The sequence below is a fragment of the Schistocerca piceifrons genome, chromosome 2 (genome assembly GCF_021461385.2).
Source record: "Schistocerca piceifrons isolate TAMUIC-IGC-003096 chromosome 2, iqSchPice1.1, whole genome shotgun sequence".
NCBI classification, from domain to species: Eukaryota; Metazoa; Arthropoda; class Insecta; order Orthoptera; family Acrididae; genus Schistocerca; species Schistocerca piceifrons.
Window position 1 is genome coordinate 848,259,326 of NC_060139.1, and position 15,364 is coordinate 848,274,689.

The window sequence follows — 15,364 nt, forward strand, 5'->3', positions numbered from 1 at the left end:
AAAAATTCTTACCTCAATAAAAACTAAAATTATATCTGCTCTTAATTAGATATCTTTCGACACAGCTTCGTGCAATGCTGGCGTATATTTTCTGTTGATTCTTGGAAGGAGTGATCATGCATTGGAAATATTCTTTAAATTCAAATGAATGCGTTTTTTAAAAAAGAGTTACTTTATATTATAAAAATTATTATTGGGGCATTTTTTGGAACAAATTAAATTATAATTAACATACATTATTAAATATGCGCAGTGCTGCTTCTTTACCTTCTACAACAATACTCATCCTCCAGAGTCCTGACCAGAGTCGCGAGCAGAGCACACAGCCGACGCATGCCGACTCCGTCCGACTACTACTGACTACTCCAGACTACTACCGTCGACTCGCGCAGACAAGCGACAAGCAACAACTAACGATAAACTACTCTCTGGTCAGAGATTCTGTCATGCCTCGCCCATCGCCGGCGAAGCATACGCCTTACGCCGGAGACTGGCACGCCTTCCTTCTCACGAAGCAGCGCGTTAGACAGCGCGGCTAGCCGGGCAGGCTATTTTCTGGTATACTCTGGAGACTTATAACAGCGTCATGTGTCGCACCATTTACTGCCAACGATATCGCTGTGTATCATGAGATTATGTGTCTCTGTGGGAGCCCGTGGTCAAAGGAAAGGAAATGTCTCGCCAGTCAATGGAACCCTAGGCCAGCCGCCTCAGGGACATCTAGGAGACGTGGGACAGACCTGCTGTACGTCTGTGAGCAGGTCACGTTATATATACACACAACATCCACTGTTCGTCTTCTCACTGACATAATGTCAAAACTAAGAGTTAGTCACAGTATGCTAGCCAAAGAGCACCTGCACTAAAGCACTATGGTAAAGTCTTTGTGCAAAAGTTTCATTTGTCTCAAAACAATAACTAACGCTCATGATGCGATCCTTACATCATCGTTAATATTATGGGCAGACTGTGCTTTTTTCCTTTTTTTATAATCCGAGTGTGTGATAGAAAGAATGATTTGATTCATTCACTTCATATTAAGTAATTAAGGAACTCTCAGTAGAATTAGTCCCCACAGTTTGTATTTCGTGGACATAAAAGCTATTACTGTATTGTAATTATTTTTCTTCTCCTAGCGCAGCTATATCCATTTATTTTTGTTGATAGGAAATGTCAGAGCTATGTTCATTGCCCACAGTTAATAAATGAATTATTGTAGATTAGTGTCTTACGCTAGATAATGCAATAAACAATCGTCACCTAAACATCTTCCCACTGTGCATATAACAAAGCCCATTACATTAATTTGCTTCCCAAATTCGGGTTAACAAATCATTGAAATCACTTTACTGATACGCATGAGTGTATTTTGCAAGCAATTTGTACAGCAGTGTTTTCACAACATTTTACTGACGTTCGTGAAATAAGAGAAAGAGAAATAAAGGAAACTTCTTGCGGCCGTGCAGCTTTTACTTGTTTAGTCTGTTTATCAGTTTCACCAGTGTAAAGGTAATTACGAGAGCATTAAGGTGCTTTGGATCTTGGACAATGAAGTGGCATGAAGTGTAAAATGTAGTAGTCACAACAACATTAACAATTCTGTTGAACTCGGCATATTAAGCATACACGTAAAAGTAGTGAATTTGGTAAGCATCTCTCACGTCAAAAGACGCAATGGAGGTACATCAATTATATTTCGTAGTATATTACGGTTAAATTTTTTGGGGATGAGCCACTGCACAAATAAATAAAACGCATATACATTTTTCGTCGTATTATTTTACATTATCGTGTTTTACACGATATTCAGACGAATTGCAGGAATGTTTCTGCTAAGTCTCATAACACACACACACACACACACACACACACACACACACTGAAATAGTTTAATATCAAGATATATAAACACTGAATAGTCCAACACAATTTTAGAGAAACCAGCTCTCTCTTACTTGTGGTAGGAAAGTCCACCCATATGTTCTAAATAAGAAAAACGTATTTGGTTTGGAATAAACTGTATGGCACTGTGAAAGTAATTGATAAGTAGCTGCAAGCAACCCTACTGTGTGTCTCATGATGCTCCTGAAAAAGTCTGTTCATAGTACACCTAAAGAGATCATGTCCATACAGGAGCGCTTTTGTACTTCAGATTTCGAGGTAGAATTACAACGAAACTTTTCAGAAGTTCTATACTGACTTTTACACCGCACTGTAAGAAATGGTCCATTATATGGCCTACACAGCACTCCACAACATAGTTTTAACGAACTGCTGTTGAGTAAGCATTTGTACAGTCTGTAATTAACTGGTGTCGCTAGTAGCTTGCGAATTTGAAATATCAGTCTGGTCACTCCTCATCGTAGCTCCGACTTCAGTTGTGGATAGATGGGGCCATAACTCAGGTGTGCAAAGAGTTGAAAACGTTGTCCTCGGCACACTCACGACGTCCGGCAGTAGCAGTACAGTCTCAGCCGGAAGTTCGTCATGCAGGCGCTCTGCTTGCCGTACCTGTCAACAGAAAAGGACGTTCCAAATACCGGTCCACGTAAAGCATCCAGTTATTTAATCGTTTAAACTATAAAATGTAACAGTACTGTGAAATAGCACTATAATTATGTCCTAATACCACCAACGTTTGTGTAAACTGCAACAGATAAAAATTGAAGAGGGTCGAGTAGGACTAGCGCACTAAGGGTTCTGTGCAAACGTAATTATGTATATAGACAACTCTCGCAGTTGATGGTTGGAGACACAACATTGTTGTTACAGGTAGTCTGCGAAAGCCAGTTCTTGGATGTCGGCCACTGAAGAATCGTATAGACGATTAGTTAACCCCCTTAGTTTCAGTTATGGCCTAAAGATGGCGTACTGAAGCACCTAAACTGGTAGCCATATAATATCGTAAGAACAAGTTTAAGTGTGCCATTATATTACATAAGTGAAGAGCCGAACGTCCTCAAATCTCCTATCATCCTATAGTGTTGGGTATCTTCACGGTAAATAGTTTTCTGTCTGCACTTACTCAAGAAGCGAAAATATGATTATAAGCAACCTGAATCAAAACATTTTTTTTTTAATTTTATCTGTTGGAGCTGCGATACTTCCCTTACCAGTAATACGAGATGCACACTGTAAGATCGTAGGCTTAATTAGCTGCCCATATAAAACTATACCGAGACGCTTAGACTGCTACCTGGCAACATATAAATGGCATCGTTCTCTCGATAGTGCGTTTAAAATTAGTTGCGACTTTTGACAGTTCAGTACGGAGCGATAGCAAGGAAGTGTAGTTGCCAATCTGTGCTGAACGTGTCAGCTGTGCAAGCTGGCTGGTCTGCAATCTTTCTCAAACGATTTTAAAGAAACTGCACGGTAATAAACTTCAAGTCTCGCACATCTTATAGCTTCATTTGTCAGCTTCATGATAAATTACCTATCATTTCGTTAATGGTCATAGTTATTGTGATATTTCAGTATTAGCTAAACTACTATAAGAAATTCTTGAAGTTTGCAGTGAAAAATAGGGCTACTGAGAATTTGCGTTTGGTGTGTGTTAGGTTATATGGTGCTGATCATTAAATTTAGATAACGTATTAAATTATTCTCTAAACGTCGAAGGATATCGCTATGTCTACTCTGTCGAGAAAACAGAATGTATGTAAAGGGCTTTGTCACGAACGCAGCCGCCAGTGAAAAAGTATCTCATAAACAGACCGGGATATCGAATCAAGATTTTGGCAAATAATAGCACGCAAAGAGAAGAGCATTTTGCCATATGATTGATAAGCGAAACTTTCACATCTACCACGGTATTCAAGCAACTACAGGTTTTTTAAATGAAACAGTGTAATTCTTATGGACCGTCAATAGCCTGTAAAACGAGAATTGCTGTGGGTTTCCATCAATATGAGTTAAGAAGCTGTGCATTTATTTTCATAATGAGAATAACTATTGATATGTCTCGCCCCCATTTGCTAGTTTAATAACATGCTGTTTTCTGATTCTGTCACAATTGTTGACAGCATTAGAATGTTAGTGAGAAGTATACCTGTAAAATCGGCTATGTTTAGGCTAAAGGAGCAGATGTTTACACAGCAATAAAATACGTGACGTGTTACTCGAAACTCCACACAGTCCATGAATACATGTCTCTTCAAATACATTCTTGGTATGGCTGACAACTTGAGACCAGTCCTGTGGTGTAACACTTGCAATGACTTCTTTTGTCAGGATTTCAGCATCACTGAATTTAAATTTCTTGTTGTTTTTTGGCACATTGCTTTTCACCTAGTGACTTTCTCAGTCACATTTAAATGAACATTAAAAGGAGAAAGCCTGATTAAACTACGCTCTTTAGTTTTAGCCATTACGAAGATCTGGTAGCGTGGAAGTTTTAGTGTGTACGGTACTACAAGTTCCATTAAGGAGAGGTTTACTATCTTTTGGTTCAAAGAATCGATTTTTCTAAAATTGCATTTTTGGATCCATAAAAGCGTTTAGAATCCATTCCTGAAACGGTTTTTTCCGAATACGGAACGGAAATGTTTCTTATTCGCGGTTGAACAAAAAAAATGCACCTGCCTGAAATTGGCATTTTTTACGCACCAATTTTTTTCGGGGATTTCGACTTTGTAGCCGCGATAAATTATTCTATGTGTTTGCCCATGACTAAAACTTATAGAGTGATCAAGGAGCTTACGACGTACTACGGCTTGGCAATCCGACGGCATTCCAATTCGGTTGTCCGAGCGAGGTGGCGCAGTGGTTAGCACACTGGACTCGCATTCGGGAGGACGACGGTTTAATCCCGCGTCCGGCCATCCTGATTTAGGTTTTCCGTGATTTCCCTAAATCGCTCCAGGCAAATGCCGGGATGGTTCCTTTGAAAGGGCACGGCCGACTTCCTTCCCCGTCCTTCCCTAATCCGATGAGACCGATGACCTCGATGTTTGGTCTCTTCCCCCAAACAACCCAACCCTCCAGTTCGGTGGAACAGATAAAGAAGGCTATTTGGGCAACGTATTTCCACAAGTTTTCGCCGGATGACCACCCATAACACCAAAATTGTCCGGCTGGGGAAAATAGTTGGTGCAAGTGGCGCATTGCAGAGGCTATCGGACATCTGGACGAATATCAACACTACCAGCTGCTCTCCAAAGAAGTTCAAAAAGTGATTTATCCGATCTACGAGGCCGTTTCGGAGGACGAGTTACTGCACCAGTGCTTTGGAGGAAACAAAATTCATATGAAAGTTTGAACGCGTCTGTTTGGAAGTTAGCCCCCAAGCATTTGCAGTCTGGTGCGAAGCCTGTGGAGACTGTGACTTCCCTGGCAGTGAGCAGCTTCAACGAAGAGTATTCAGCAATTCTGAAGACCATGACAACGATGGACGTCACCCTGGGACTCTATTCGACGCAGTTCGCCAACGATTCGGACGACCACCGGATTCAAGCGGCCGAAAACAAATTGTCACCGGCCGTAGGAGCGGCTCTGGATCAGCGCAGGATGGCGCAGATCCTCTCTGAGGAAGAGGAAGGACTAGTTTATGGACCCGGAATAGCAGATTGAACGTAAGTTGCATAAAATATTGCATTTATATGCAGCCAAAACTTCAAACGCGTTTTTACTTGAAATGACCTTTTTTTTATCGCGCGGTATGGTAACTTCAAATTTACTGAACCGATTGGCATGATTCTTTGCTTCCGACAAAGCTAATTAAATTGTCTAGGAATTGTACCACTTTTACTCCGATCCATCAACTACAAATATTTTTACTTGGTCGACGAAGTCGAAAAATCGATGAAGAAAACCCTGTCTTTTTTCAAATGGCCGCCATTTTGTTTCCTATGGTCCAAATAACTAAAGCGAGGTACAGCTCCTAAATAATCTTGTATACTTCGCTAACGTCAATCCAATTTTGATTTCAGACGAGCTGGCTGACCTGTGACACACCGCGCGTGGAGGTCTACATCGAAATTTTGTTTCGTTCCGCCTTTGCTCTTCGACATTTCCAGTCGAAAAAATTCCAGTTTGTAGAGGAAATATCAATAAAAAGTTTGACCAAATTTGGCGCTATAACACATCCCGAGAAAAAAATTCAAGGAACATGCTTTTTTCGGGCCAAAGGTAGTAAACCTCCTCTTAACTTCACCTTACACAAATTAAGTTCTGCTTTATCGACTCGAACATTTCTTTCTACCCAGAGAAAAACAGCCGCTTTCCTTCACTGCAATATAGGATCTTTATCCATCACAACAGAGAAGTAATGCGCACTGTGATTTACTACTGTCTAATTCGGAGGAATATTTTGCAACAGAACATTATCTTCAAAGCCGGTGAAAATGTTCTTAGGTGACCACTTCCACTGCGAATCTCGTGCTCACTTGTGCTGCACTGTTTTTATTCGTGCAGTGCCAACACGCAACACTCGTTCCCAATACCTGGTAACTGTAGAACACTTCAACGCCAAAAAATATATCTTCACAATGAGAGCTAATGAACGGAGGTGCCTCTAATGCGCGACACGTGGCACTGTTTATCCACGGCGTGGCAACAGTGGCGTTTTACCAACCGAACTGCTGGCGGCGTGATAGGGAAAGCCGACTCGCCATTGGTGTTATCTAGGCAACGGCGTCATGTCCCCTGCGGCGATCCAAGCGACAAAAGACGCAACTAATTTTAAACGCACTATCAAATTTCTTTGTCAAACATTTGATCAAGGATGTGATCAAATAATCGTCATATACATTTGACAAAGATCTTTAACGTGACACTGAAATGGGGTATTACACTGTCATCGTAGTTTTCGTCAAAGTTCAAGATGGCTGACAACAACAACTTGTTATTAACCGCAGCAGTTGCATGTACCACAATTGCACAGTGGGCACATGCGGAAGAGAAGTAGGGGAAAAAAGAAGGAAACGTACCTGGGTGAAGCCGTGGGTTTTACAGCGACATGATAACAGCAGTCGACAAAACCTGTTACATGAGCTTCTAGTGAAGGACGTCAAGTCTTACATCAGTTACTTAAGAATGGATGAGCATACATTTCTTTATGTGCTCAGCGAAGTGATCCTTCATATTACAAAGTACAATACTCACTTAAGAACTGCTATATCTGAAAAGACAGGCTCACTCCGATTCCTTGCTGCAGGAGAGAGTTAGGTTAGGTTAGGTTAGGTCAGGTCTCCAATCTTCTTAATCTATTTTTGTATTCGGGGTGCCTCAGGTTGTAAAGCGCCTCATCAGCTTCATACATCTTTATTAACTTTGTAGTTGTCAGTGCACACCAATTGTATTTACTGGCAATGTTTATAAAAACACTGCAGATGACAGAACGCTGCAGCGATTCTAGCACTCCACATGGTAACATGTCACATTGTAGTGAACAGAAGACAAGCGACTTCTTTGATCAAATCTACAACGAGGTCCTAGATTTGATCAAATTTTGACGACATTTGACAAAGTTCCCTGTTATACCATCAAATTTCTTTGACCAAGATATTTGACAAATCAATTGGACAAGGAAATTTGATAGTGTAAAACCGGCTATAGGAGCGGGCAAGCGGTACCGTTAGAAATCGTCAGAGGCGCCAAGTAGGGAGAGAGACGACTCACTGGTTGAGGCGGCTGACGACGCCGGCGAGCGCCATGTCCCCCTCGTGCGGGCGGCGGCGCACCGTCGCCTCGAACACGGCGTCGCCCGGGCTGGTGCGCAGCGTCACCAGCACGTCCACCGGGGCGGCGTGCGCGCCGTCTGCGCCGTCCAGCTGCGACTTCCTGCAACACACGGCGCTTCACAGAGTGCGCTTCAGCACGTCGTCGGCACGCGGGACGAGGCAGCTAACGTCGACGTGTACGCAGATGGGATATCCAACGTCACGAGACACAACGCCGTCAGCACACGCCACGATCAGGTTAAGGTGCTATTGCACTTTCAGCGCTCTCCAGCGGCAGTTATCGGCTTTATTTGTCTCGTAAACAACACCATTTGTTCACAAAAACGGACGCGCGTAGAATTCCTACTTTAGCTCTATTAAAACGCACATTTCCCTTCTTGAACATATACTAGTCATGCTGTTCCGTCTGTGAGATACATAAATAAAAACTTATATCCGTGAACATATAAAAAGAGAAAAATGAAAGATACATGTCCACTCAGTCTGCCCAATCAGACCCGAACTTTTTCTGGAGGACGGAAAATGTCTTTTATGTGGTAATGCTTTTAGTTGATTTTCTAACGATTTTAGATGCAAGATTCAGGCTTTTGGCAATGTTGACCGGAATTCTCTTTAAAATTCTCAGGGTGGTAGGTGAAAAATGTAGGGAGTTAAAGGCTTTTTACATTTTGTACAGTAACCAGATGGTAATTATAAGAGTCGAGAGGGTAAACTGGAAGTAGTGGTTGAGAAAGGAGTGAAACAGGGTTGTAGCCTATCCCCAATTTTATTCAATCTGTATATTGAGCAAGCAGTAAAGAAAACAAAAGAAGATTTGGAGTAGGAAGAAGAAATAAAAGCTTTGAGGTGTGCCACTGACATTGTAATTCTGTCAGAGACAGTAAAAGATCCCGAAGAAATCTGAACGGAATGGACAATGCCTTGAAAGGTGGATATAAGATGAACATCAACAAAACCGAATCGAGAATAATGGAATGTAGTCAAATAAACCATGTGAAGCTGAGGAAATGAGATTAGGAAGTGAGACACTTAAAAAAGTAGTAAATGTGTTTTGCTGTTTGGAGAGAAAAATAACTGATGCTCGTCGAAGTAGAGAGGGTATAGAATGTAGACTGGCTATGGCAAGGAAAGCCTTACTGAAGAAGAGAAATTCGTTAACATCGAGTATAGATTTAAGTGTCAGGAAGTCGTTTCTGGAAGTATTTATATGGAGTGTAGCCATGTATGGAAGTGAAACATGGAGGATAAACAGTGTAGACAAGAAGAGAACCGAAGCTTTTGAAATGCAGTGCTACAGAAGAATGCTGAAGATTAGATAGGTAGATCACATAACTAATGAGGAGGTATTGGATAGAACTGGAGAGAAGAGAAGTTTGTGGCACAACTTGACTAGAAGAAGTGATTGGTTGGTAGGACACGTTCTGAGCTATCAAGGGATCACTTATTTAGTAATGGAGGTAAGCGTGGAGGGTAAAAATCGTATAGGGAAACCAACAGATGAATACAGTAAGCAGATTCAGAAGGATGTAGGTTGCAGTAGTTATTCGGAGATGAAGAGGCTTGCACAGCATAAAGTAGCATGGAGAGCTGCATCAAACCAGTGTCTGGACTGATGACCACAAAATCATGCAAGATTCATACAAATATATGCACCCGTTTTCAAAACGTACTTTGTACACTTTGATTACAACAACAGTCGAGATCGGATAACATTTGGATTAAAATTTTCGGCTCATGTTAAAGCTATCCTCAGATTTTCTGGTCCGCCTATGGCTAGTGCTGGTGGTACGATCGCGGTATCACGTGAAGAGCCAAGGAGCCGCCAGCACCAACTATGGGCGGCCTAAAAAATCTGAGGATAGCTTTAACATGAGCCGAAAATGGTAATCCAAATGATATTGCGATCTCGACTGTTGTTGTAATCAAAGTTAGCACCAGATCGCTGCACTCCACAGACAACTTTGTCTAAATTTATGATACTTTTCCCACTTGGCTTCATTTTATGGACTAGAAAAATAATTACGAAATATTCGCTACTGTAATAAATAGTAAAATAACGTTCAATAATTAGCATGCAAAATGACAGTAACAATATTCAGTTATAAAGTGGAATGTAGCGAAACAAACACGTCCATGTATTCTGGAGGCCACGAGCTGTTTGTGCACTGTCACACTGACCTGCTGATATCTTCATAATGATGCCAAACAGTTGACAGCTGTTGCACTTAATGAAAAGGTTGAACATTCAAACATGTGTAGCTCAGGTTCTCATTAGGAAAAAATATTTCTATTGCAGCTAAGACACAGCGAAAGTTAATGTCACAGGGTCTAGAAGGGTTAACAAACTGTACCTGTGTAACAATTTTTACTGTTTCCGTGGAGAATTTATCCTATATTCTCTACTGTTTGATTTGAGCTCCTTAGCTCATCATGTATGTATACAATTTATGCCATTTCCTTCTGAAGAAGATATCCTTAGCGGTACCGAAACCTGATCAAGGTTTTATAGTAAACTTACGCAACCGGTTGGCTGTATATTTCATAAATTGAAATTTATTTACGGTTGCTGCAGTCAGCCGTGTTTAAAATTGCAAGCTTATAAAAATTCATCACATCGAACAAACTCTCTCCTGACAGAGAGCGCACTTACACCAACATAACGTCAAATATAAAGGAAATTATTTCTCTTTATTTCACAGGATATTTCTCACAACCTTTTAGAAAACGCGAAGGTGGAAAAAAATTGTGTTCATCAGGGCGCGAACCATCTACCTACTCTGCCTCCGTTCAGTAACGTGGCGCATCAACGAACTATACTGTAACTCATCTTCCAAAAGACGAAAACCGAATTTCGGACACCGTTTTTGCTGTCGTGTTTACACGTTAAGGTCTGAAGCGGATTTGATAGTTCAGTTAAACGTGGCGTCTGGGAAACAGCTGAGCCAGTTTCTGATTCAGTCAACACAGTCGTTATTACTCTTCACTTAAATATTACAGGTAGGCAGCTTCACGCTCAGTCTCATATTTCTGCTTCTCCTTCAGTGCACAATAAGTACATATTAACCGAATATTCTGAAAAACAAGACGTAACTTGACAACCCAAGTACGTTTCAAAATCGGTTGCATTTACATGGGAGCGAAAATCGATTGGGGACATGGAAAACCTGCGACTAGAAGCAGATTTCCAGAATAGGTTTTGAAGTGTCCACACGACCACCCAAAAGCGGTATTGGGAAATCGGTTTACGAAAACCAGTTTTGGGAGCCCCAGGTAAACCGAGTGCCTGTGACTTTGATTCTGCTGGCCTCGTATTTAATGTTAAAGTCTGCTAAAGGCTTCAATCACGGAAATATTATTAATTGACGTTTAACTATAACAAGTTATAATAATAATGACAGATTCTCCTGAATCTTCACTGGGTCGTTGCCTTAAAACGTATTACTCTCAAACATGCGACTTCTAACGCAAATAACGAAACACGAGAACTCTTTAACCATCAATATGACGTTTTCTGTCATTTTATTGTAACAAATCGTAGCAGTAACGTTTGTTCTCGAGACATTCAATGTACTGGTGCTTAGAAACAGTATACATTCATAGGACGTAACATATAATATAAAAACCACGAATATGGGCTTCTTCTGACAAGGGGACGTACGTACTTGTCCTCACCGATTTGATTCATACAAACAGTGTGTGTAGAGCATGGCTAGGACTTCAGCTTACGTAAAGAGGAAGGCGCAACTCTGAACTGTTTTCGAGAAAATCGAGTCTGGAAGTTTCAGGCATCCAGATATATACTACTGTGTGGCAGCTAATAGATAATGAGTCCGTAGCGAAGTGATTAAGTGTTTGGTTTCAGAAGCACAAAGTCTGCGGATCGAATTTCTCTGATGGTGCTTTTTTAATTTTTTTAAATTCCCACTTAACTCTAACAACAGATTTATTATGACGTTCCAAATTATGAATATTTATTAGCGTAATATTTATTCTGAAAAACAGGAAAAATAAACATTTTGTAAGGACTCTGGAAATAAAAAAGAATGCACGACCATTTTGAATCAAATCAGTAGTCTTTCTTACTAACGTTACTGTGGCTACATTTGTGACACGTATGGAGCACTGCGCGAATCAGGAAGATAATGATCGTAGAAACGTATAAAACAGTAATTATAATGGCATACAGCACGCGTAATGAATCCCGAGTTTTTGCACGAGCATGGTTTATTCGATGTTTCTATTGGGAAACAAACTTGGTTTACGTTTATAAACGGTTCTCGGACCGAACATTGGTGCAAACAACTGATGGTGTACTATTGATTGAATTTTCATGCATTCTTGTCTTGAAGCTATCTCTCTGTCGTTCTCGATGAAGTACGAGCAATTTTGTACTCTCTTTACGATGTTTTTCACCCGCCTGTAAAAATAAACGTCGCAGGAATGACCAAAGGAGTAAATTTTGGAAGAATTACTTTAATACTGCACTTTGGCAGGCCCCCTCTGTCTCGAAAAATTTCACCTTCAAAACCAGGTTCGTTTGCCCTCTCCACGAATCGATCAGAAGGAGAAATTTTCCTTCTCTCATGTACTTAGACGTCAATTAGAAATTGCCTGTACAGTGCTGTTGCGAGTTTGCTGGGCTTTGTATCTGCGTGCGTACTCATCAGCTGGTTTTTGCACCCTTGGTCTAAATGAGCCTGTGGTCTCTTGCAAGCAAACGAAAACCGTTGGTAGTAATTTTCCAGATAAGATGACAGCCTATTGTACAGTGTACAAATGTGTCGTTCTATGCATATCCTTTCCCTGCACAACAAACTTCTTTGTTCCGCGGTCGGCGAGAGTTCGGTCGTAAGTCGATTGGTGTTGGTATCCTAGAACAAACATTCACAAATTAGTATCGTATGGTCTGCATGAACAGTATTGCTATTGATGTAAATGAATCAGGTACTTTTATGTGTAATACTTGTCTGATCGTTGTTAGTAACAAAATCCTTGTAGTATTCTGGTATGAGGGCTTGAGTCTGCATTCGGAAATTTGCTGCAGTAAAGCGCTTTCCCTCTCGGATACAAATCTGGCGGTTTTTCCCTGGCGAATCCGATGTCTCCGTTTGAAGAGCACGACACACGAGTCATAAGCTCGAAAATTTAAATCAGGGAATTCTCCAGCAGCAGCAAGAGCCCATTGCTGTAGGTATCTCATCGTCACCTGCTGATTACATTCCCGAGTTTCTATGAAACGACCATACGTCCACCGATCAGTTGCTTTAAGTTGTTCATGCCTCTTCCACCTTGTTTTATATGTTTTGGAGAAGAAGCTGTTCACTGTACGCAAATGCCAATTGAAGTCGTACTTTTGAAACTTCACTGTAAAGCGATTCGGCTTCATACTCAGGTTCCCGTTCTTTTGCTGTCGAAGTACCAGACACATCAATACATTTACTCGTAAAATCAGACGTCTCGGAGTATAGACGTGTAACTTCAAATGTTCAAATGTGTGTGAAATCTTATGGGACTTAACTGCTAACGTCATCAGTCCCTAAGCTTACACACTACTTAACCTAAATTATCCTAAGGACAAACACACAGAACCATGCCCGAGGGAGGACTCGAACCTCCGCCGGGACCAGCCGCACAGTCCATGACTGCAGCGCCCAGACCGCTCGGCTAATCCTACGCGGCAGACGTGTAACTACCTCGGAGGCTAACATATGAATGAAGTACTCTTCGAGTTTGTAAACGCTGTTCCCTTTCTAACTCCCTGGTGGGTCAAAACCAACTGCAAGATAACCGGAAAAATTGGTTCATACGGTGAGTGGTATTCACCCGTACCTACACCGGGAAAATGGGCTCATGGTTTGATGAAACGTACCTGCAGGGATGCGGTTATAATGAGAAACTACTCCCAAACCGTTCGAGAAAAACACGAATTTTCAAGTTGAACATAATAAGCAAGAGCGAGATTCAATCCACAGTTCTGTATCTTATGGAACTAAGCGCTTACTCGGTCGCCTGTGGACTCCTCGGCTGCCGGCGATCTCCAATTAGCGTATGTCTCTGCCTAAAACTTTCAAATTCGATTCTCTCCAAAATGGTTGAGAGTTTCGCCCTCCGTTTTACATACACACACACAAAAAAAGTTTTGCATCACCCCAGTTCCCAGTACTCCTGAAGACAGACGTTGACTGTGGATTTTGTATCACGGACACAGTCCCTTTACTGTTCAGATATGTCACTAAACCTCCCAAAGATGTAAACAACCGTGCATGAGCAGCGCCAATTAGACGGAAGGGGTCCGACAGCCGATCAGTTCCAGTCATTCCACCCGGAAGGAGGTACACGCCTCGTGTTGTCTGTAGTTCTACCATGACAAGACGCTCCATACCGCGGTTCGATAGCGTCCGCATTGTTACTTTGTGCCAGGAAGGGCTCTCAACAAGGGAAGTGTCCAGAAGTCTCGGAGTGAACCAAAGCGATGTTGTTCGGACACGCAGGAGATACAGAGAGACAGGAATTGTTGATGACATGCCACGCTGCCGTGCGGTCTGAGGCTCCTTGTCACGGTCCGTGTGGCTCCCCCCGTTGGAGGTTCGAGTCCTCTCTCGGGCATGGGTGTGTGTGTTGTCAATAGCGTAAGTTAGTTTAAGTTAGATTAAGTAGTATGTAGGCTTAGGGACCGATGACCTGAGCAGTTTGGTCCCATAAGACCTTACCACAAATTTTTTACCAAACTCGCTCAGGCCGCCCAAGGGCTACTACTGCAATGGATGACCGCTACCTACGGATTATGGCTCGGAGGAACCCTGACAGTAGCGCTACCATGTTGAATAATGCTTTTCGTGCAGCAACAGGACGTCGTGTTACGACTCAAACTGTGCGCAATACGCTGCATGATGCGCAATTTCACTCCCGACGTCCAGGGCGAGGTCTATCTTTGCAACCACGACACCATGCAGCGCGGTACAGATGGGCCCAAGAACATGTCGAATGGACCGCTCAGGATTGGCATCACGTTCTCTTCACCGATCGGTGTCGTATATACCTTCAACCACACAATCGTCGGAGAGGTGTTTGGAGGCTACCCGGTCAGGCTCAACGCCTTAAAACACACTGTCCAGCGAGTGCAGCAAAATGGTGTTTTGGGGTGGCAGTTTGTGGGGCCGACATACGCCGCTGGTGGTCATGGAAGGCGCCGTAACGGCTGTACGATACGTGAAGGCCACCCTCCGACCGATAGTGCAACCATATCGGCAGAATATTGGCGAGGCATTCGTCTTCATGGACGACAATTCGCTCCCCCATCGTGCACATCTTGTGAGTTATCCTTCAGGTTCACGACATCGCTCGATTAGAGTGGCCAGCATGTTCTCCAGACAAGAACCCTATCGAACATGCATGGGATAGATTGAAAAGGACTGTTTATGGACGACGTGGCCCACCAACCACTCCTGACGGATCTACGCCGAATCGCTGTTGAGGAGTGGGACAATGTGGACAACAGTGCCTTGATGAACTTGTGGATAGTATGCCACGACGAATACAAGCATGCATCAATGCAAGAGGACGTGCTGCTAGGTATTAGAGGTACCGGTGTGTACAGCAATCTGGACCACCACTTCTGAAGGTCTCGCTGTATGGTGGTACAAAATGCAATGTGTGATTTTCATAAGTAATAAAAAAAAGGC

The 15,364-nt window shown here is 42.3% G+C and overlaps 1 protein-coding gene across 1 annotated transcript in view; it reads right to left on the reverse strand.

Moving 5' to 3' along the window:
* Positions 1 to 2,297: 2,297 nt before the first annotated feature.
* Positions 2,298 to 15,364, reverse strand: part of LOC124776579 — a 349,622-nt gene continuing 336,555 nt past the window's right edge. The window contains exons 10-11 of the mRNA XM_047251626.1: positions 7,621 to 7,782; positions 2,298 to 2,511 (exon numbers count right to left, since the gene is read on the reverse strand). Of these exons, the coding sequence (XP_047107582.1) occupies positions 2,442 to 2,511; positions 7,621 to 7,782 (232 nt within the window). The 3' untranslated portion in view covers positions 2,298 to 2,441. The remainder of the gene's footprint in view (positions 2,512 to 7,620; positions 7,783 to 15,364) is intronic.